The following is a 23591-nucleotide window of genomic DNA, read 5'->3' on the forward strand; positions in this document are numbered from 1 at the left end:
GACCTGATGACCTGCAATCCAACATTTAGAAGGTGGTGATGTGGAGATATTCTGGAATGGTTCCCACAGACTGGAAGAAAACAAATGAAACACCACTACTTAAGGAAGAGAGGGAGGAAATACAGACCAATTAGCCTGATAGTGTAATTGTGGCGTTTCTTGCCAACGTACATCTTATTGAAACAAATTCGTTTAATATTAAATCAAGGTTAGGACTGTATTCCTTGGAGCGTAGAAAAATGAGGGGAGATTTGATAGAGGTTTACAAAATGATGAGGGGCATAGACAGTTAATGCAAGTAGGCTCTTTCCACCTAGATTAGGAGAGATAAGTACGAGAGGACATAGCTTTAGTGTGAAAGGGGAAAGATTTAGGCGGAACTTCTTCACTCAGAGTGGTGGGAGTGTGGAACAGGCTGCCACCTGCTGTAGTGAATGCAGGCTCACTCTTAAGTTTTAAGAATAAATTGGATAGATACATGGACGGGAGAGGTCTGGAGGGTTACAGACTGGGTGCAGGTAAATGGGACTAGCGGAATAACGTTTCGGCACAGACTAGAAGTGTCGAATGGCCTGTTTTCTGTGCTGTAGTGTTCTATGGTTCAAGAGCTATTTAGGTCCTCTACAGTACAGGCACATAACTAACAATGGCAGTAGTTTTTAGCAAAGCTCAGCATTGTTATCTGTGCTCCTGAACTCCTCTGGAATTGTGCTTTTGTCAGTTGTTGTGCTCTTGTTTCTGTCGTGTGTCTTACATCCCCTTGGTTACCAATCTGCAGTGCTCGTGGGGAATTCACATGACAACTGCCAGATGAAATTTAAATGTGGAAAAATGTGAGATCATCCACTTTGGTAGGAAAAACATAGCATTTTGTCTTAAAAATATGGTGTCAAGAGATGCTCCCGGTGCAGCCTCCTGTACATCGGTGAGACCTGAAGTAGATTGGGTGACCGCTCCGTCGAGCACCTTCGCTCCATCTGCCGCAACAGCCAGGACCTCCCGGTGGCCGCCCACTTCAATTCCACATCTCATCCCCACACTGACATGTCTGTCCACGGCCTCCTCTACTGCCACGTCGAGGCCGGCAGCAGGTTGGAGGAACAACACCTCATGCCTTGGGAGGATCCAACCTGATGGCCTTAAAGTCGATTTCTCTAACTTCTGGTGACCCCACCCCTTCTTCTTGCCCCTCCTCCCCCCCCCGACTCCTTTGTCGTCCCTTATTCCTTTGGCTCCCTTAACCTCCCTTGATGACCTGCCCATCTCCTCTCCTCCCCTCCCCCATCCTTTATTCCAGGGTCCACTGCCCTCTCCTACCGGATTCCTCCTCCTCCAGCCCTTTGCCTCTTCTACCTGTCACCTCTCAGCTGGACTCACCTGTCCCCTGCCTACGTGTGCCCCTCCCCCTCCCCCTACCTTCTTATCCTGGCTTCTGCCCTCTTCCTTTCCAGTCCTGATTAAGGTGTCTCGGCCCCAAACGTCGACTGTTTATTTCCCTTCATGGATGCTGCCTGACCTGCTGAGCTCCTCCAGCACTTTTTGTGTATTGCTCCAGATTCCAGCATCTGCAGAATTTCTTGTGTCAAGAGATTGAAAGGTGTTGGTCTTCAAAGGGACCTGGGTGGTCTTGCACATGAATTAATGCGAGTTAACCTGCAGTGCAGCAAACAAGTAGGGCCATTATCCTTACTGAAAGAGGATTTGGGTAGAAGTCAAGACATCTTGCTCCAATTACGTAGCACCCTGGTGTGGTTACCTCAGCAATATTGTGTACAGGTCTGGTCTTCTGAAGGAATGTAGTTATCTGCAAATGCTCAGAAGGAAGGAAAGTGCATGTGTGGATTTTTGCTTTCTCTTACCTGTGTTTTAAATCTGTATTCTTTTACACAAGAATGTAAGAAATAGGAGCAGGAGGAGGCCATCTGACTGGTCGAGCCTGCTCTACCATTCAATAAGATCATGGCTGATCTGGCCGTGGACTCAGCTCCACCTACCTTTTACCCATAACCCTTAATTCCCCTACTGTGCAAAAATCTAACTGTGTCTTAAATATATTTAATGAGGGCAGAGAATTCCACAGATTCACTGCTCTCTAGGAAAAGCAGTTTCTCCTCATCTCCGTCCTTAATCTATTCCCCTGAATCTTGATGCTATGTCCCCTAGTTCTAGTCTCAACTACTGGTGGAAACAGCCTTGCTGCCTCCATCTTATCTATCCATTTCATAATTCTATATGTTTCTATAAGATCCCCTCTCATTCTTCTGAATTCCAGCGAGTATAGTCCCAGGTGACTCAATCTCTCCTCATAGGCTAACCCCGTCATCTCCGGAATCAACCTGGTGAACCTCTGCACCGCCTCCAAAGCCAGTATATCCTTCCTAAGCCGGTATATCCTTCCTCAAGGAGACCAGAACTGCACGCAGTACTCCAGGTGCGGCCTCACTAGTGCCCTGTACAGTTGCAGCAGAACCTCGCTGCTCTTAAATTCAATCCCTCCAGCAATGAAGGCCAACATTCCATTTGCCTTCTTGATAACCTGTTGCACCTGCAAACCAACCTTCTGCGATTCCTGCACAAGCACTCCCAAGTCCCTCTGCACAACAGCATGCTGCAATCTTTCACCATTTAAATAATAATCTGATCTTCTATTTTCCCTTCCAAAGTGGATGACCTCGCATTTACCAACATTGTACTCCATCTGCCAGACCCTTGCCCGCTCACTGAACCTATCTATATCTTTCTGCAGACTCTCTACATCCTCTGCACAATTTGCTTTTCACACAATTCAGTATCATCAGCAAACTTAGATCCGCTACACTCAGTTCCCTCTTCCAAATCATTAATGTACATCTTGAACAGTTGCAGGCCCAGCACCGACCCCTGCAGCACCCCTCTCACCACTGATCGCCAACCACAGAAACACCCATTTATCCCAACTCTCTGCCCTCTATTGGTTAACCAATCCTCTATCCATGCTAATACGTTACCCCCAACTCCATGCTTCCTTATCTTATGGATAAGTCTTTTATGTGGCTCCTTATCGACCACCTTCTGGAAATCCAAGTATACAACATCCACCTGTTCCCCTCTATCCACTGCGCTCATTATATCCTCAAATGACTCCAGTAAGTTTGTCAAACAGGACCTGTCCTTCCTGAATCCACGCTGTGTCGGCCTGATGGAAACATTTCTATCCAGATGTCTCACCATTTCTTCCTCAATGATAGCTTTAAGCATTTTCTGGACTACAGACATTAAGCTAACTGGCCTGTAGTAACCTGCCTTTTGCCTACATCCTTATTTTATTTAAACAGGCATGACATTCACCATCTTCCAATCTGCCAGGAGCTGCCCAGAGAATTTTGGTAAATTATCACAAAAGCTTCTACATTAACTTCTGCCATTTCTTTCAGTACCCTGGGAATGCATCCCATCAGGACCAGGGGACTTGTCTACCTTTAGGCCCACTAGTTTGCTCATCACTACCTCTTTAGTGACAGCGATTGTATCAAGGTCCTCACCTCCCATTGCATCCTTAACATCTCTCTTTGGCATGTCAGACGTGTCCTCCACCATGAAGACTGACACAAAATAGTCATTCAAGGCCTCGGCCATTTCCACATTACCCAATGATAATTCCCCCTTCCCATCTTCCATGGGACCTACATTCACTTTAGCCACCCTTTTCCACTTTATATAATTATAAAAACTTTTGGTATCTGTTCTTGTATTTTGTGGTAGGTTACTTTCATAATCTACCTTCCATTTCTTTATTGCTCGCTTAGTGCATCTTTGTTGCTTTTTAAAGTTTTCCCAATCTTCCAGTTTCCCACTACTCTTGGTGACTTTGTACGCATGAGCTTTTAGCCTGATGCCTTCCTTTATCTCCTTAGTTATTCAAGGCTGGCTCTCCCCACCCTACTGTCCTTGCTTTTAACCGGAATATACTTTTGTTGAGCACTTTTCTTTAGAATTGATATGGGGGAGAGAAAGACCTGGATTTCACACGGGCCACACTAGAAATGTGAGCATCTCTATTCCAGATACACAATCCCCACATTTCAGAGAGAAATTTACACTTTGAGAAAGTAGTGATTAATGTATATTTAAAGTGAGAATTTGAAATTCATTTTTGGAAGATAGATTGGAACAATTCCCTGCTTTATAAAAAAAATATTTTTTTTAACCAAAAGATTAACGATATTGACCATTGTCAACACACTGATTCTGAGCTCTAGTTCTTTTGGAAAACTTTTTTTTGAGTAATTGCAATGCATTATCTTGTAAAATGCAAATGAGCAGCCAGGATTCAGGTCACTCCTGCCTCCCAGAGTGCAAATGTGTAACATGCCTGAAGTTCAGCATTGTGTAGTGGGAAAATGTAAATGAGGATTCAGTTTACATTAGGGATGGGACCAGCAGCAGCAATCTGTAGCTGACTGCAGGGAACCAGAGAGAGAAGGCAGACCAAGTGAGTCAGTCCACTAACAATGCTATTCCAGGAAACTTGGATAACACCTGCCCCCCTGCTTCTCATCTAACTGCTCATGGTGGAAGCAGGCCTATGGATGTGGAACACGGAGAGCACGTGTCAGCAAACTGTGATGGAATCACTAAAATATACCATACCTTGACTGAAGGCTGGTTCACGGTGTCACATGTTTAGTGGGATAGATGAGCATAGGAAGGTTTCAGGAAAACAGATATGGGAAGGGATCCAAGTTGTGGCAAAAGGCACCAAGTTCCCAACCACAGGGGCCAGGCAGGACAAGCCAAGAGAGAATGTTTAACCTTGACCAGGATGCTGCCTGGATTAAAAGGCAGGTGCTACAAGTAGAGGTTGAACAAACTCGGGTTGTTTTCTCTGGAGCGGAGTTTATAGCATTATTAGAGGCATAGACAGACAGCCGGTATCTTTTACCCCCGGGTTGAAAATGTCAAATACTAGAGGGAATAGCTTTAAACTGAGGGTCAGGGTTTTGGCGGGGGGGGGGGCACGATGTTTGGAGTTCAAAAGGAGATGTGCAGGGTAAAGGTTTTTCTTTTCAAAAATATCAATCTGGTGGCTGCCTTGGTGAAGCAGCCAGCATAATTAATGACCCCACCCACCCGGGTCATTCTCTTCTCCCCTCTCCCATCAGGCAGAAGATAAAGGAGCCCGAGGGCACATACCACCGGGCTCAAGGACAGCTTCTATCCCACTATTGAACTGTTCCCTTATAATGATGAGATGGACTCTTGACCTCATAACCTATCTTGTTATGGCCTTGCACCTTATTGTCTACCTGCACTTGGGGTATTGCATTCAGTTCTGGTCGCCTCATTATAGGATGTGGAAGCTTTAGAGAGGGTGCAGAGGAGATTTACCAGGATGTTGCCTGGATTGGAGAGCATGAGAATAGGAGGAGTGAGAGAGAGGTGACTTGATAGAGGTATACAAGGCATAGATCGAGTGGACAGTCAGAGACTTTTTCCCAGGGCAATAATGGCTGACACGAGGGGACATAATTTTAAGGTGATTGGAGGAAGGTATAAGGGGATGTCAAGGGTAAGTTTTTTTTATACACAGAGAGTGGTGGGTGCGTGGAACGCACTGCCGGCAGAGGTTGTGGGGGCAGATACATTAGGACATTTAAGAGACTCTTAGATAGACACATGAATAATAGAAAATAGGGGGCTATGTGGGAGGGAAGGGTTAGATAGATCTTAGAGCAGGATAAAATGTTGGTACAACACTGTGGGCCGAAGGGTCTGTAATGTAGTGTTCTATGCACTGCACTTCCTCTGTAGCTGTGACACTTTACTCTGTATTCTGTTATTGTTTTACCCTGTACTACCTCAATGCACTGTGTAATGAATTGATCTGTATGAACATTATGCAAGACAAGTTTTTCACTGTACCTCAGTACAAGTGACAATAATAAACCAATAGTGTTTAAGAGGCTCCTAAACAGGCACATGAATGTGCAGAAAGTGGAGAGATATGATCATGTGCAGGCAGAAGGGATTGGTTTAATCAGGTGTCATTAGCTTAATTAGTTCAGCACAACATTGTGACCAAAAGGCTGTTCCTGTGCAGTACCGTGAGGTTCTATGAATGACACTTGCATGAGAGGACTATAGTGAAGGCTCATCAGATCGACTCCTGGGAAGGCAAGTTCGCTACACAAGGAGCCACGCAGCAGACTAGGTCCTCTAGTAGTAAACTGCATCAAATTCTTACAGGGCTTGACAGGATAAATGCATGTATGTTTCCCTTGGCCAGAGTATCTAATCCATGGTCAGTCTTGAATCAGATTGGCCATTTAAGTCAAATGAAATTTCACACGGTATAACACATCTATCAAAGAGACTGGAAACTTGGTCACTGAGCCTACTCCAGGAAAAGTCTGATATATTTTTGATTTAAAGAGATTCAACAGACATGGGATCTGTGAAGGAAAGGGGTCTCAAGGTTAAAATAAATTAACCATGATCTTACTAAATGGGGGAGTTAGTGTGAGCCCTTGAATAAAGATTTTTCCTGCTTCTGGTTTCTGTTCCAGTGACTCTAGTCTAATCAGATTCATCATTTATAGAACAATACTTAGTGTTTTCTGTGACAGCGAGATGCCTGGAGTCCTTGTGAAATGCAAACCTTTAAATGTTACCACTGCTACAATGCAAGAATCACAGCACCTAAATTTGACCCATGAACATTAACACAATTAATTTTAATGTTGACTGAAGTATTGACTGACTACAGGGATAATATGCCAGCTTTTCAAAGCAGCATCATGGGATCTTTCATAATCACTTGTGAACACAGATGTAGCCTTGGATTAAATGTCTTAAATGAAAGACAGACTGACAATAGAGCAGCCGCACATCAAATGTCAGATTAGTTTCTGTGGACAAATACCTGACAGAACTTGAACCCACAAATGACATCAATATGCCATGACATTCATGCTTATGTACCCCCAGGTCACAGAAATTCACCCTCACAGAATTCACTAATCACTACCCAAAAATTTGAGATGCAGAATAAAATTCTCATGGAATGTGTGAAAAAAATTAAAGTAAATAAACAAAGTTGTGTTTCTTGACGCATGTGCCGATGATGCAGGTTTACATTACTAAAGATCGTGCTGGGGACCATTTTCTAGGAATTCACCAGCGGTATACGGGTGGCAGCCTGTAGTGTATTTACATCCAGGGTCACTTCAAAAGAATTTTATTTTCAAACAGCTAAACTGATACAATGAACAATCAAAAGACAAAAAGGTATCAAACAGGTTTACAAGTTTAATAAACCATTCTTTATTTTAAAGTCTACTTTAACCAACCACTATTAGACATTTGGCATTACTCATACCAGTAGAAAGTATGTCCAAATAAGACAGTCAGTCAAAAGCATCAGCACCAACCAAAAGCCACCCTAGTGAGGATTCACAGAGCAGCTGGCACCCTCAAACCTTTTGGCCAATTTCTCCAAGAAGCCAATTAGCACAGCAGGTCTTCTGTGCATCATTTTACCAGGTTAAATAAAACATACATAACCAAAGGAAGCAGTGGATTCTTTAATACATCTCTCCATCCACTCCTTAAAAAACTATTCAATCTACATTTGGTACAGAATTCAGTTTTATGTATAAAAAACTTATTGTTAATTGCAACAAAGTGCTGGAGAAACTCAGCGGGTCAGGCAGCATTTATGAAGGGAAATGGACAGTTGATGTTTTGGGTCTAGACCCTGCATCTGGACTGATGAGACCCTTCATGTGTCCAGATGAAGGGTTTTGACCCAAAACATCAACTTTCCATTTCCCTCCATAGATGCTGCCTGACCCACTGAGTTTCTCCAGCACTTTTGTGTGTTGCTCCAGATTCCAGCATCTGCAGTCCCTTGTGTCTCCATCATGCTGTTAATCGTCAGGTGTGCAAACCCCCAATAAACAGCAGTGCTGCATGGCAGTTAACACCATCACATAAATGCCTATAATCATTTAGGTGATGGAGATTTGGGCGTCAGCAAACTGGGGTCCATTTTAAGCACCGAGTGACACAAGGTTAAATTAGTTTATTGAATCTCGATTACTAGCTGTATGGTATCTGTAGAACCTGGTCATTCCCCAACAGCTTACTTCAGCCAATACACAACTATTTTCCTAAAGGAACTTAAACAGATAACTGCTCTTGAAGATTTGAAGCTGTTAATTTTGCTACTGTGCTCAGAAATAAAAGTGCAATATTCATTTTTAACAATCTGCCCATGTTGAACCCCGTAATGTTAACAAAATCATAACTAGATGCAAATACTTACAGCAACCCCAGGACTGCTTCTTCCCTGTAACCAACAGAATGCTCCAACATGGCTGCAGCATTCAGTATCCCCAATATTCACAAGATCCCAACATTTAAACAGGAACATTTGCAAAAATCATACTTTAATTAGATTGCAATTAGTTAGTAAACCAAAACATAGCAAAATCCAATGGTTGAAATACCATGTTTCAAAATGAAAAGCTATTTATGAAGTAATTTATCCAATAAAGCACCTTGTGAACAAGCTACATTAATACAGTAAAATAAGCTAATTCCAGTAGTTGACACAACACAAGCTGACAATCTACACCCATCTCTACCATCAAAACAACACATCAATGGCTTTGATTGAGGGGTTCCACTGGGACTCAGTACGTCATGTTATGGAGCGGAGCGACAGGGTTCCTTGCACAGGTGTGTAACCTTAGCTGGATTATTGGAGAAGCACTGTCATGTACTGTACAGACCAGAGTGCCCAAACACAACCACACTATCAATACTTAGCTTCTGTAGCCAAGCCATTTACAGGGCGTAGTCGCCTTCAGCTTCATCAGCACAAGCCTAAGGAAACACTACTGCCCCAGATGGTTTTTGTTTCAGATTTTGTCCTTCACAGCAGGGGGGTGGAGTAAAGGGTATACAAAACTCTTGCTGCAATTGTATAGTCCACACTTAGAACAGTATGCATTGGTTACCTCCAAACCAAACAAAACCAAAATTATACTTGGCTTAAAGGTGGTAGATTATAGATTCACCACATTGATATCTGGAATGAGAGGGTTGACCTGTGACTATGAAGCAAGTTAAAATAGAAATCAGCCTTTATGCACTTGAGTTTAGGAGAATGAGAGGCCATCTCAAATCATTCAAGATTCAGAGGGACTGGCAGAATATATGCATAGAGGTCGATTTCAGTCTTAATAAGGAAATCGAGGCATCTCTAGGGTAGAGAGCCTCAGGATGGAGACAAGACACTTCACTCAGGGGAATTGACCTTTGCAAGTAATTGGGTTGTTAAAGCAACAGATTTTTGGTCACCAACGATTTCAGGGTCAGCAGGCAAGTGTACTGAGTAGAGGATAAGATAAGATCTAAATGATTAGGACAACATACTCAGAAACCCTGTGAACTATTTCTTATATCACGTTGCATAAATATTCATGGACAGGAGATCAGGGAGATAATGGCATCTGTGGAATTCACAAAAAAAGACATTGGGAGTTTACCCTGAATAAGTCAGAACAGTAGAACAAAAGGCAAGGCTAAACAAATCTTCATATGATAAGTGGGATTCTCCATTTATAAACAGTAATGCCACTAACAAAACCAAGTAGTGACCACAACGTGGTCTACTCTTAGCTGCCTTAATTCAGGGGCAATTGGATCTTGTGTATGAATTCAAAGCACCAAACAATGCATTTTGATTGCTGAGAACTTTCACTAGAGCAGTATCAGAATGTGGGGTCAGTTAGAAGAACAATTTTGATTTCTTGTCCAATTCAATTCCCAGAAACAAAGTGTTGTAAGGAGTCATAATAGCTTTAAAAAAAAACAAACAACAAACTTAAGAACAGAACCAGAGCACTGTGGACAAGTTGTGCAAGCAGGTATAAATGCAATGTACCAAATGATGGCATGTCTCAAAATTTTATGATTGCATCACAGAAAAGCAGAGGTTGGAATTATAAAGAATGCAGGAACTAACAGTACTTGAATGGATGTGTATGTGTAAGAGTACTGGATGTGTAATGAAAACCGATCCAAGTAGACAGTTCCAGTTGAACAGTGGAGCAAAGTGCCACCTCTGTAGTTAATTTCTATGCTGTGTTATTTGATGTCACTTTAAAACTAAAGAACTAAACATCAGCAAATGCAAAGATTGTTCAAGGAATCAGTTCCTAAATGGCAGAATGGAAAATGCACTTAGTACAACTTAGGATCATATGGATCAGGTGAAACCACATTTAACTCCTGAAGAAAAATCTCAGCCACAGTAATAGGGTAGCATGGCCCTGCCTATAGAAGGGAAAATGGTGCCACAGCATGAATGAAGTAGCATGGTGGATTGCTGACTCAGTGATTATTGCAAGGATGCGAGTACGTGAAGAAAAGGTTCCACTACCCTCTGCTGGGACATTTTGCTGCCACACAAAGTCACGGAGGCAAGTACCAACTTTGTGGTTAGACTTAAGTGCAAAGGAACATTTGCCACAAATACTGAACTTCTGGTTGCAGAAAGTTGCAAATAAATTAATATGCAGACAGGTGGAAAACAAACTCATACAAATCTAAGTATCTGAACATTACCCTGGTCTTGAAAACTGTGTTCTTGGTAACTGTCATTTTTTAAAAATCTCTTTTCCTTAACAGAGTTCACGACAGGAAACTTAATCACTTGTTCTATTCAGAGGTAGTAAAGTCGGTCAGCTAATGCCAAACTGGGTTCTCGATGAATACTCTGTCCCACTAAGAATGCCAGCTTGTGGGCATACTGGCAGGGGGCTGGCACACGGATCACACCCTATAAAACAATAGATTTAGTCACAAGAATTAGGCATTGCAAATACTGAATTCTAATATCAATTTTCTAGTTGTTTTTTTTAGAAAAGCTTTCTGGATGAAATTAAGTTCTTTTTGAATGAGAAAATGGCTCCTGTACTGCAACTACAACCAGGGGTGTTTAGTCCAATCTGAAGCTCAAGTTTAAAAAATGTTTTTAGGTTTTTTGGACTAAATTATTAAATACATTGGTTATATTTATCACACCCTGTACAGCTAGAAAACGAAGATTAAATGTTTATTTGCACTTTGACAGCTCAGTTTACATTTTATCTAACTATATCTCCTGGCACAATTTTGCATTTTTTTAAAAAATATTAAGATATATTTCTAGGGCAAAAAGAGGACATGACATTGCTCTGGCAGACAAGGTGAAATGGAATCCCAAGGGTTTCTGTAGATATATTAAGACCAAAAGGGTAGCAAGGGACAAAATGGTCCTCTTGAAGATCAGTGTGTCATCAGGCATGGAGCCAAAAAAAGATGGGGGAGATCTTAAATGAATTTTTTGCATCTGTATTTACTCTGGAGACAGACACAGAGACTACAGAACGGAGGCAAAAGAGCAGCGAGGTAATGGACCATATCCAGATTACAGAAGAGGTGGTGCTGGCTACCTTGAGGTGCATTAGGATGGATAAATCCCCAGGGCCTGACAAGGTGTTCCCTCAGACCTTGTGGAAGGCTAGTGCAGAAATTGCAGGGGCCTTGGCAAAGATATTTAAAATGTCCTTAGCCACAGGTGAGGTGCTAGAGGACATCTAATGTTGTTCTGTTGTTCGAGAATATACCAGGAAATTATAGGCTGGGAAGCCTGACATCAGTCATGGGTAAATTATTGGAAGGTATTCTAAGGGACAGGATATACAAGTATTTGGATAGACAGGGCCTGATTAGGGATAGTCAACGTGGCTAGGTTAACACGAGGAGGTTACCAAGAAGGTAGATGCAGGAAAGGCGGTGGACTTTGTCTACATGGACTTTAGCAAGGCCTTTGACAAAGTCCCGCATGGGAGGTTAAGTGCTTGGCATTCAGGATTAAGTAGCCAATTGGATTCAACTCAGCGGGAGAAGCCAGAGAGTGGTAGTAGATGGTTGCCTCTCCGACTGAAGGCCTGTGACTAGAGGTGTGCCGCAGGGATCGGTGCTCGGTTCATGGTTGTTTATCAATATTAATGATTTAGATGATAATGTGGTAAACTGGATCAGCAAATTTGTGGATGACACCAAGATTGGGGGTGTACTGGACAGTGAGGAAGGCTCTCAAAGCTTGCAGTGTGATCTGGACCAGCTGGGAAAATGGCCTGAAAAATGGCAGATGGAATTTAATGCAGATAAGTGTGAGGTGTTGCACTTTGGGAGGACAAACCAAGGTAAGACTTACAGTGAATGGTAGAGCTCTGAGGTGTGCGGTAGAACAAAGGGACCTGAGAATACTGATCCATAATTTCCTGAAAGGGGCGTCATAGGTAGAAAGGGTCGTAAAAAGAGCTTTGGGCACATTGGCCTTCATAAATCAGGGCAATGAGTACAGGGGTTGGGATGTTATGTTGAAGTTGTACAAGATGCTGGTGAGGCTGAATTTAGATTGTGTGCAGTTCTGGTCATCTACCTACAGGAAAGATATCAATAAGCTTGAAAGAGTGCAGAGAAAATTTACAAGGATGTTGCTGGGACTTGAGGACCTGAGTTATAGGGTAAGGTTGAATAGGTTAGGACTTCATTCCCTGGAGCGCAGGAGAATGAGGGGAGATTTTATAGAAATATACGAAGTTATGAGGGGTATAGACAGGGTGAATGCATGCAGGCTTTTTCCCCTCAGGTTGGGTGAGACTAGAACTAGAGGACATAGGTTTAGGGTGAAAGGTGAAATATTTGAGGGGAATCTGAGGGGAAACTTCTTCACTCAGAGGGTGGTGCGAGTGTGGAACGAGCTGCCAGCGGAAGTGGTGGATGTGGGTTCAATTGTAACATTTAAGAGAAGTTTGGATAGGTACATAGATGGAAGGGTTTTGGAGGGATGTGGTCCGGGTGCAGGTGATGGGACTAGGTCAGGTTGGCATGGACTAGATGGGCAGAAGGGCCTGTTTCTGTGCTGTAGTGCTCTAGGACTCATATTATAGATTTAATTCCACTTTCATGCCTATTCTGCATACACCAAGACTCCCAAACACTTGTCCTTCTCTTCCTTGAATTTAAATGACTTGTCCTTCTTTGGGGTTGATATCCAGAACTCACTGCCAGAGGTGGTGGTGGAATCAGATACAATCACTATGTTTAAGGGTCACTTGAATAGACTAGGCAAGGCATAAAAAGATAAAAAGCAAAGAGGACAGGAAGATATTTAATTGGGGAAAGGCAAATTATGAGGCTATAAGGTGAGAACTTGAGAGTGTGAATTGGGGTGACATTTTTGAAGGGAAATGTACTATAGAGATGTGGTCGATGTTCAGGGATCTTTTGCAGGATGTTTGGGATAAATTTGTCCCGGTGAGGCAGAGGAGGAATGACAGGGTGAAGGAACCATGGGTGACAAGAGAGGTGGAACAACTAGTTAGGAAGGCGGTGGCAGCATACATAAGGTGTAAGCAGCAAGGATCAGACAGGGCTCGTGAGGAATATATAGCAAGGAGGGAACTTCAGAAAGGGCTGAGGAGAGCGAGAAGGGGACATGAAAAGGCTTTGGCAAGTAGAGTTAAGGAGAATCCCAAGGCTTTTTACTCATATGTGAAGAGCAGAAGGATGTACCAGGGCACCAATGCTCAATACAAGAGGGCATGGCTTTAAGGTAATGGGTGGGAAGTTCAAAGGAGACATCAGATGGAGGTTTTTCCACCCAGAGAGTGGTTGGTGCATGGAATGTGCTGCCGGGGGTGGTGGTGGAGGCTGATATGTTGGGCAAGTTCAAGAGATTGTTAGATAAGCATATGGAGGAATTTAGGATACAGGGATATATGGAAAGAAGGGGTTAGATAGTCTTAGGAGTGGTTAGAAGGTCAGCACAACTTGGTGGGCAGAAGGGCCTGTATTGTTCTATGGTTTTCTATGGTTTCTATGGCTAGAGTAAAGGTAGGTCCGATTAAAGACAAAGGTGGGAAGCTGTGCCTGAAAGCTGTGGAAGTGGGTGAGGTTCTCAATGAATACTTCTCTTCAGTATTCACCAAGGAGAGGGGTCTTGATGACGCTGAGGACAGTGTTGGTAATGTTCTAGAGTATGTAGATATCAAGAGAGAGGATGTGTTGAGCTGTTAGAAAATATTAGGACAGATAAGTCCCCGGGGCCTGACAGAATATTCCCCAGGCTGCTTCGTGAGGCTAGGGAAGAGATTGCTGATCCGTTGGCTAGGATCTTTGAGTCCTTGTTGTCCACAGGGATGGTACCGGAGGATTGGAGGGTGGCGAATGTTGTCCCCTTATTCAAAAAAGGTAGTAGGGATGGTCCAGGGAATTACAGACCAGTGAGCCTTACATCTGTGGTGGGTAAGCTGCTAGAAAGGATTCTAAGAGATAGGATCTATGATCATTTAGAGAATCATCGACTGATTAGGGACAGCCAGCATGGATTTGTGAAGGGAAGATCTTGCCTCACTAGCTTGATAGGGTTCTTTGAGGTGACCAGGAGGATTGATGAGGGTAGTGTAGCGGATGTGGCCTACATGGATTTTAGTAAGATGTTTCACAAGGTTCCACATGGTAGGCTTCTTCAGAAGGTCAGAGGCCAAGGGATCCAGGGAGGCTTGGCCGTGTGGATTCAGAATTGGCTTGCCTGTAGAAAGCAGAGGGTTGTGGTGGAGGGAGTGCATTCGGATTGGAAGGCTGTGACTAGTGGTGTCCCACAAGGATCGGTTCTGGGACTTCTACTTTTTGTGATATTTATTAATGACTTAGATGAGGGGGTGGAAGGGTGGGTTAGCAAGTTTGCGGATGACACAAAGATCAGTGGTGTTGTGGATAGTGTGGAGGGCTGTCGAAGCTTACGGAGGGATATTGATAGGATGCAGAGCTGGGCTGACAAGTGGCAGATGGAGTTCAATCCAGAGTGAGGTGGTACACTTTGGAAGGACAAACTCCAAGGCAGAATACAAGGTAAATGGCAGGATTCTGGGCAGTGTGGAGGAGCAGAGGGATCTGGGGGTTTATATCCACAGATCACTGAAAGTTGCCACACAGGTGGATAGGGTAGTTAAGAAAGCTTATGGGATGTTAGCTTTCACAAGTCATGGGATCGAGTTTAAGAGCCGCGAAGTAATGATGCAGCTTTACAAAACTCTGGTTAGACCACACTTAGAGTACTGTGTCCAGTTCTGGTCACCTCATTATAGGAAGGATGTGGAGGCGTTGAAAAGGGTGCAGAGGAGATTTACCAGGATGCTGCCTGGATTAGAGTATGGATTATGAGGAGAGACTAAAGGAGCTAGGGCTTTACTCATTGGAGAGGAGGAGGATGAGGAGAGACATGATATCATGATAGAGGTATACAAAATATTAAGAGGAATAGATAGAGTGGACAGCCAGCACCTCTTTTCCAGGGCACCAATGGTCAATACAAGAGGGCATGGCTTTAAGGTAATTGGGGGGGCCGGGGGGGGGGGTGGAGTTCAAGGGAAACAGAGGGAGGTTTTTCCACCCAGAGTGTGGTTGGTGCATGGAATGCACTGCCTGGGGTGGTGGTGGAGGCTGATACGTTGGTCAAGTTCAAGAGATTGTTAGATAAGCATATGGAAGAATTTAAGATAGAGGGATACATGGGAGGAAGGGGTTAGATAGTCTTAGGAGTGGTTTGAAGGGCGGCACAACATGGTGGGCCGAAGGGCCTGTATTGTGCTGTATTGTTCTAAGATATGGAAACTGATCCAGGCAAATGGGACTGGTGCAGATGGACACAAAGGTTGGCATGGATGTGGTGGGCTGAAGGGCCTGTTTCTGTACAACTGACTCATCTCCAATTTAAGCAGCCAACATCTTGCTCTGAACTATGCCCCCAGTTCTAGGTTTTCTCCACCACCACCTCAGTTTCCATCTTGTCTAGCTCCCACACAATTTGAAATGTTGCAACAGGATTACCTTTCATTCTCATCCAATGAGTATAGGCCAACCGCCCCTCATAGGATAACTCATTCATCAAGGAATCAATCTAAATTAACCTTCTACTCCAATGAATCCATCTCCCCTCAACAGAGGGAAAACTGTACACAGTATTCCATGCACAGTCCAACCACCAGTTGTTGGAACACTTACAAGACCTACTTTTATACTCCAACCCCTTGTAACAAGGTTAATATCATTACACGCTAAACTTCTGCTTTAAATACTGATATATCTCAGTCTTTTCAGTTTATATCTTTCAAGCAACCTTGCTCTTCTTCCAATGTACACTGAATATTGAGCAGTGACAGTATGCATGAGGTCAAAATGAATGGCCAGGATGATCACAGGACATTAAATTGAAAAGTTACATTGAAGATCCAAATGGAGGGAACATTTTAGGATTCTGATACTTGAACAGATTATAAATGTTAAGTTTTGTAAGTTTAAAAGAAATGTACAGTGATTTGCTGGCACTCTTTTTAAGAAGGGCTATTTTAAAACACTGATTCAAACCCGATCATTTTATTTGTAGCAGAGATTTCACTCACCGGCCAATTGTAGTACATGTGGCACAACTTGTAGGTCAGCCGCTGCATGTAATCTGGTTTCAGGTTACTGTTGTCAAACACCACATTATAGTGTGTCGGTGTGACAGTACCAACCTTCACTGACTGGCTAACTATATAGAAGTCATACCTGATTCAAGGAATAAAGAACAAAAAAGTTTGATTTTCTACTTCCAATATTTTAATCAACTAAAATCCTTTAAGACACCAAAAAATTTTGCATGAATCACTGATACTTTACCATTCTGGTCTTGTGACATCTGTATCAATGACAGTGCCAGGTGGTGGGTTCTGTAATCTTCCACCAGCTTGTGAAAAAAATCTGGCATTGACACGCTTCTTCACAACAATCACTGATAACTTTGGACTAAAAATGAAAAATACGCTAGACATATTAACAAACAATAAAAACTCTAAGTGTTTGAGAATGTTTGCATAACTTACTGGTAGTCAGTCAGGTATTTCAAACAATCCAGCAACTGTGGAACCTCATAATTTACCACTGTGTTGAGCTGCCCATCACCAACTCCATCACGATACACAATGATTCGACCAGGCAGGCATTTATTGCAAGCATGCCATGCCTTTAAAGCAGCTGCAGAATCAAAAAAACCAACAAGTTCATTTAAGGAATACTACTGAACTTACTAAAAGGGAACAAATCTAATTCTTCAAGCTGACAAATTTGAATCCAGATGAAATTTGTATGGCATTTTACTGAATGTCAAATGCTGAGATTTACGGGGTCAGACAGCATATCAGTACCCAATTGCCAACACTTAGCTCTGTAGCCTTCAATGCAGTGGCAATTCAAATACTCATCTAGGTACTTAGATGTCGAGTCTCTGCCTCCACCACCCTCTCAGGCAGTGCATTCCAGATCCAATCACCTGGGTGAAACATTCTTCCTCAGGTCCCCTCTAAACCTTCTTTTATCTTAATCTATATCCTCTTAGTCATCTCTGCTGTGGGATAAAGTTCCTTACCAATCACACCCCTCAATTTTATACACCTCTATCAAGATTCCCTCCAACTCCAAGGAAAACAAACTCAATCTAACCAGTCTCTCCTCCTAGCTGAAACATTCCATTCCATGCGACATCCTGTTAATCTCCTCTGCACCCTTTCCTGTGCAATCACATCCTTCCTATAGCATGGCAACCAGAACAGGACAGTAAACCCCAGATGTGACCAAACTAACCCCTGCTCATATTCCATGGCAGGGATAATGAAAGCAAATATTGGTATGCCTTCCTAACCCACCTTATCTACCTGTGCTGCCATCATTATGACTTGTACATCAAGATCCCTCTCTTCCTCAATTCTCCCTGGGGACCTACAATTCATGGTGTATGTCTTGGCCTTTAGTCTTTCCATCTTACCAAGTGGCATCTTGTAGCCTAACCCTCCTTCCTATTATGAACTCTACCAATTTTCATGTCATCTGTAAACTTACCAATTACCTCCTACATTCACATCCAAATTGCGTGGGGTATATAACATTAAGGATCCCAGCATCAATCCCTGCATCACTGGCCACAGGCTTTCAACTGTAATAAAACATTGCTCCACAATCCTCTGCCTTTAAGATAATTTTGATCCACTTTGCCCTGGATCCCATAGGCTCTAATTTTTTGGTTGTCTTCCAAGCGGGACCCTGTCAAAAGCTTTCCGTAAGTCTATGTACATAGAACAGTACAGCACAGGAACAGGCCCTTTGGCCACAATGTGCAAAACCAATTAAACTAATAAATAAAGCCAAACTAAACTAATCCCTTCTGTCCACTCAATGTTCATACCCCTCCATTCCCTGTACATTCGTGTGCCTAAGAGCCTCTTGAATGCCTCGTTTTCACCTCTATCACCACCCTTCGCAGCACATTCCAGGCACCACCAACTTTTTAAATAAAAAAAATTGCCCTGAACATTTCCTTTGAACTTACCCCCCACCCCCACCCCACCTTAAATGCATACCTTCTAGTATTAGACATTTCAACCCTGGGGAAAAAGATACCAACTGTCTACCTTATCTATGCCTCAACTTTATAAACTTCTCTCAGGTCTCCCCTTAGCCTCTGCTGCTCCAGAGAAAAACCACCCTAGTTTGTCCACCCTCTCTTTATAGCACATGGCTTCTAATCCAGGCAGCATCCTGGTAAACCTCTTCTGCACCCTCTCCAAAGCCTCCAAATTTTCCTATAATGGGGCAATCAGAACTGAATGCAATACTCCAGATGCAGCCTAACCAGAGTTTTATAAAGCTGTAACATAACTTCATGACTCTTGAACTCAATGCCTTGACTAATAAAGGCAAGCATGCATTAGTCTTCTTTACAAACCTATCAACCTGTGCCGCCACTTTCAAGGAGCTATGGACTTGGACCCCAAGATTCCTCTGTACATCAACATGAAGGGTTTTGCCATCAACTGTGTACTGTCCCTTTACACATGATGTCCCAAGGTGCAACACCTCACACTTGGCCAGGGACTAAACTCCATTTGCTATTTCTCTGCCTATGTAGATCACATCAACTACACTGCCCTCAGCAGTGCAGAGTTTTTCAAAGAGCTAATACTAATACTCAAATTAGTTAGACAGCATCTCCCCCAACAAAGCCATGTTGACCATCTAAATAGTCCTCATCTTTTTAAGTGCAAATTGATTCTGTCCCTCAGCTTCATCAATAACTTCTATGATTGACATCAGACTCATTGGCTTGTAATTACCTGGCTTATTGTTTCTGCCCTTTTTGAATAGAAGTACCACATTTGCCATTCTCCAGTCATCTCGCATCTCTGTGGCCAGAGAAGGTTTGAAAATCTGTCAGAGCCCCAGCAATCTGTTTGCTTGCCTCCATCAGGGCCTGGGGATTTATCCACCAGAGCCCAAGATACCCAACCCTGCTTACCCTCCTGCCTTTATAGGTGGTCTTTCAACTTTGCCCCTAATGATCGGTTCAAATACTTTCTGGTTATCGATGCAAGGTTAACAAAATTTGCTTCATTTTAAGTTCCAATTTGGTCATTTATTTTGATGAGGTGTCTTCCATTTTAAGATTCTATCAGCAGTTTGCAACCTTCCTAGGTCCCCTTCAACATCAGCCGTACCTAGGTGAGTGAAGAATGGCAAATGTGATTTTGATCTAGTTAAGTCTACCCAAGACCTCAATGCAAATGAAATCAATTTGTGATCATATCAATGGCATTTCTCTCAGGATTACCTTGGAAGGTGTAAAATAGCACTTTGCCCCAAGAACAAATAGCTGCAGCCCATTCTACCCCTTGCCCCTGCTGTCATTCAGTAAAATTGTGGTTGATCTTTTACTTCAGTGCCACGCCTCACCTCATCTCCTTTGGGTCCCTCAATATCTAAAAATCTGTCAATCTTGATTCAGTAACAGTTCCATAGCCTTTTAGTGGAGAATTCTAAACCTTCTAGGTGAAGCAAATTTTTTCACATCTGGCCCAAATGGTTGACCCCTTATTTTGAGGTTGAGATTCTTGGTTTAGACATGCCAGCAAGGGGACATATCAGCCCTGTGTCTACCCTGTCAACCCCTGTAAGAATTGTTATACATTTAAGATGTCCTGTGATTCTTTAAAACCCAAGAGAATACGGGCCTGGTCTATTTAATCTTTACTTGTACAAACCTATTATGTCAGGAATCAATCTGGTAAATCCTCACTTCATTCCTTTTCTGCTTATCCTTCCGTATATCTGTATGCAACAGTGGGATTAGGTCAGAGTTTGGCTTTGAGGAATGCGATGATCTGGTGAGTGTACATACCCCAACAGTCTTCATTCAGATTATGAACACACTAAGTGCATCTACAAGCTGGGTCAAGAGTTGATAAAATAACGTACACACCCCTACCTTGCAAACAAACTTTCAATCCATCTACAAGTTCTTGTCCGCGATCTTGTATGATACAGCGAGAAAACCACCTAGTCACAAAGCTCAGTTAATCAGAAATTCTTCAATCTGAAAAGTTGGTAGTATAGTCCTTTACCCTGGTGATCTTGTACTAAACCTACGACTTGTGTACGGAGCCACATCTTTACACTAATTTCAAAAAATAGGTATTTAAGTACCTTAAAGACATCAGGATCTCCAAATAAACTCACCATGTCACTGCTCAACATCCTCTACCATCTTAATACCCAAGATTTTACATAGTTATATTTAATTTTTAATATGCATAATTTGTCAAGACAGCTGTACAATCCTGATCACATCCTTTATTTCTAGGAAAGAGTCTCTGATGAGAGAGCCGAGCAAAGTTGTGATGCCACAGTCCCACCTAAAGCTAAACAATTACATTGGGTTGAAAAATCAAAAACCTGCATGCACTACAAGTCCAAAATAAAATAAAGTGCTGCAAACATTTAGCAGGTCAGGAAGCATCCCTGGAGAAAATTAACATCTGAGGTTGAAGACTTTACATCAGAACTGTGAATGAGGTTTTTAAAATGTGTAGGGTTGTTCTAAAGTGCCAAATAAGGGAGTGGAGAAAATTTTCACAAAGTAATCTTCATTTGTTAATTTAAATCCCATGCAGAAAGTTTTGCAGATGAATAAGTCTTATATACACTCTTCACAGCCATAGAGCTGGCACCGATCCAGACAACTTCTGAAAAAGTAAACATTTAATTTGATTTCAACCTAACAACTCGGGGCACAACTGAAGCTTCAGTTGGGGTGAAAGAATGTTTTAGGCAAATAACATACCCAATTAGTCCTAGTTTCCCCAAGGATAAGTTCAGTTGGAGCTTACCTGGTTATTGTTTGATTAAGACTGGCAACAAATCCTGCAATTGACTTTCTTCCAGCAGTATTATCATGATAACAGTCTATACCGATCACCATCAGCTGTTTGAGCTGTAAAACATTCACCATGTTAAAAGTGACCCATGGATTTAAGATACAATAAAAGACAGATAACCCATTTTGGATTATCTACCCAAATTCTAAAGTGAATTTAATCATCACAGAACCAAATCTTTAAACTAGAACCTGTATGGTAATCAGAAATATTTCTTTACAATCACCTTTCAATTAAAGGAAATTTAAGCAATCAGACCAAGAACTCCATTAAGGACAACCCTACATGCACAGATGTTAATAACTGTAGTAAAACTGCAGTAAAAGCTTGGTTATCCAGCATTTCACAACTTTTGAAAAATGGGTATATTTTGAGCAACTCACACCTATCAAATTTAACACGATGGGGGTTTTACTGTAGTTCCACATTCTACAAAATGCTGAGCATCTGAAATGCAGATGACTGACATCATTTCCCCCAACACTCCTAGCACAAGTACCTCCAAGTTCTCTAAACACTGGGGGAGGGAAATAATGGTAATTTGGATAACTACCTCCCAAATAGTGAGCCCATTCAGAAAGCTTTTAAATCAACCGTACCAGCTTGAAAGCAGCAAAAAGTAAAAACCCTTATTTATATTGAAATTAGTGTTAAATTGATAATCAGAGGCATAGTACTGTAATGATTCAGTCTTTCAGTTTCCTGCAAGTTTAAAAGCTTCTATTTAGAAGGATAAATCAAGTGGATTACCTTCAGAGATGTGGACAACACTGGAAGCCACTGAGGTCAACCAGGAAGCATGTGCAGACTTGACTAGACAGATGCACATGGTTCTATATAGACTTCAGAGAATCAGTGTAATTCTTTGTTTAAAGACACCATGGTATTGGTTTTTTGGTCTGGTCCCAAATTACATTTATTGAAAATAATTTCACAATTTACTAAATTAGGATTTGAATTTCCTCCCACTCTTGCAGCGTGTTTTACGCTTGTGCCAGTCCAATACAGAACCAAAACATCTCCATAACTGTTGCAGAGCAAAGCTTTCCAGACTGATAAATTGATGCTTCCACTGTTTTCCTGGTTCTGTGGTTTTTGAATCCACAGTACAGGAGGGCTTAAACTGTGCTGCAGCTCCTTCGCTGCCATACAGAAAACTTTAATATTGGTTGGTGTTTCTGAAAAACTCAACTTTTAATGAACCATATTACTTTGCAACACCACAAAACGTGTTATCATTCTTGTGTAAATACTTACCGGTATCTCAACACTCCATAGTTCACCACCCATTTTACAATTTATCTGTAAAGCAATTTTTGTGGCAATAGCCATCAATGCCTGAGGCTTGCTCAAAGTGCGAGCAACAACACACTGACTTGGAGTAGGGCATTCAACACACAAGTATTTCTTGATTGTATCGTATTTGTCTTTGCGGTTAGATGGAAGGACACAAACCACCTGTTGAGGGACAGAGTTAATTCGAACTTAATGAAGTTTCATACTCTCCCCGCAACCACACCACCCTCCCCCTTACACGCTTTGCCGAATAATTAACTTTATTTTTTTATACAAATTCTCACTACAATCTTCATTTTAGATTAAATACTTATCAATAATACCATCTTCCCTTAAAACATTTGGATTTAGGTAGCACTATACAGGACCTCAGAGCATCCCAAATGTTAACCGAAAATGCAGTCCTTGGAGGTCATTGTTTTCTTCAGCAGCCCTCAGGTCTGAGAATGATGCTTCCACTCCAGCTCAGGCATGGAAGTCACCTATGTGGGAATTCTTTTAACACAAGGTTGCAATTACACACCCAGCTACCAAATGACAGAGCAAAGTCTTGGAACAGTGGCAGAGAGATCCAAGAGGAATGGAGATCAGCCTCTGGTACAGACACACACTGGCATGGACACTGATAATCCAGCACACTGACAATCACGGAAAGAGGTACATCCCACCCACCATCCCCCCCACCCCCCCAACTCTCCCAATTTCTGTCATCCTTCCACAAACTGCCTCCCTCCCCCTCACCAGACAACCTCCAGCTTCAGCAGCCCACCTAAGATTAGCAGACTGACATGCTCCATGGACTGCAGGCTGGAACGAGTGCATGATTAACCAGCCGATGGAGGATGATTCATTCTGCACAGGTGGGGGTACTGCACTCAGTTGTCATTCAGGACATACAATAACCCTGTGCTAGTGGGGCCTGCATCTCCAGCCCTGCTTTTAAGCTCATTG

The 23591-nt window shown here is 42.5% G+C and overlaps 1 protein-coding gene across 1 annotated transcript in view; it reads right to left on the reverse strand.

Moving 5' to 3' along the window:
* Window positions 1-8410: 8410 nt before the first annotated feature.
* piwil1 (piwi-like RNA-mediated gene silencing 1) overlaps window positions 8411-23591 on the reverse strand; it is a 61548-nt gene continuing 46367 nt past the window's right edge. The window contains exons 15-21 of the mRNA XM_052031900.1: window positions 22602-22802; window positions 21297-21400; window positions 20396-20466; window positions 16965-17115; window positions 16762-16887; window positions 16503-16650; window positions 8411-10828 (exon numbers count right to left, since the gene is read on the reverse strand). Coding sequence (XP_051887860.1) covers window positions 10712-10828; window positions 16503-16650; window positions 16762-16887; window positions 16965-17115; window positions 20396-20466; window positions 21297-21400; window positions 22602-22802 — 918 coding nt within the window. The 3' untranslated portion in view covers window positions 8411-10711. The remainder of the gene's footprint in view (window positions 10829-16502; window positions 16651-16761; window positions 16888-16964; window positions 17116-20395; window positions 20467-21296; window positions 21401-22601; window positions 22803-23591) is intronic.

This window comes from Pristis pectinata, chromosome 17 (genome assembly GCF_009764475.1).
Source record: "Pristis pectinata isolate sPriPec2 chromosome 17, sPriPec2.1.pri, whole genome shotgun sequence".
In the NCBI taxonomy this organism is placed as follows: domain Eukaryota; kingdom Metazoa; phylum Chordata; class Chondrichthyes; order Rhinopristiformes; family Pristidae; genus Pristis; species Pristis pectinata.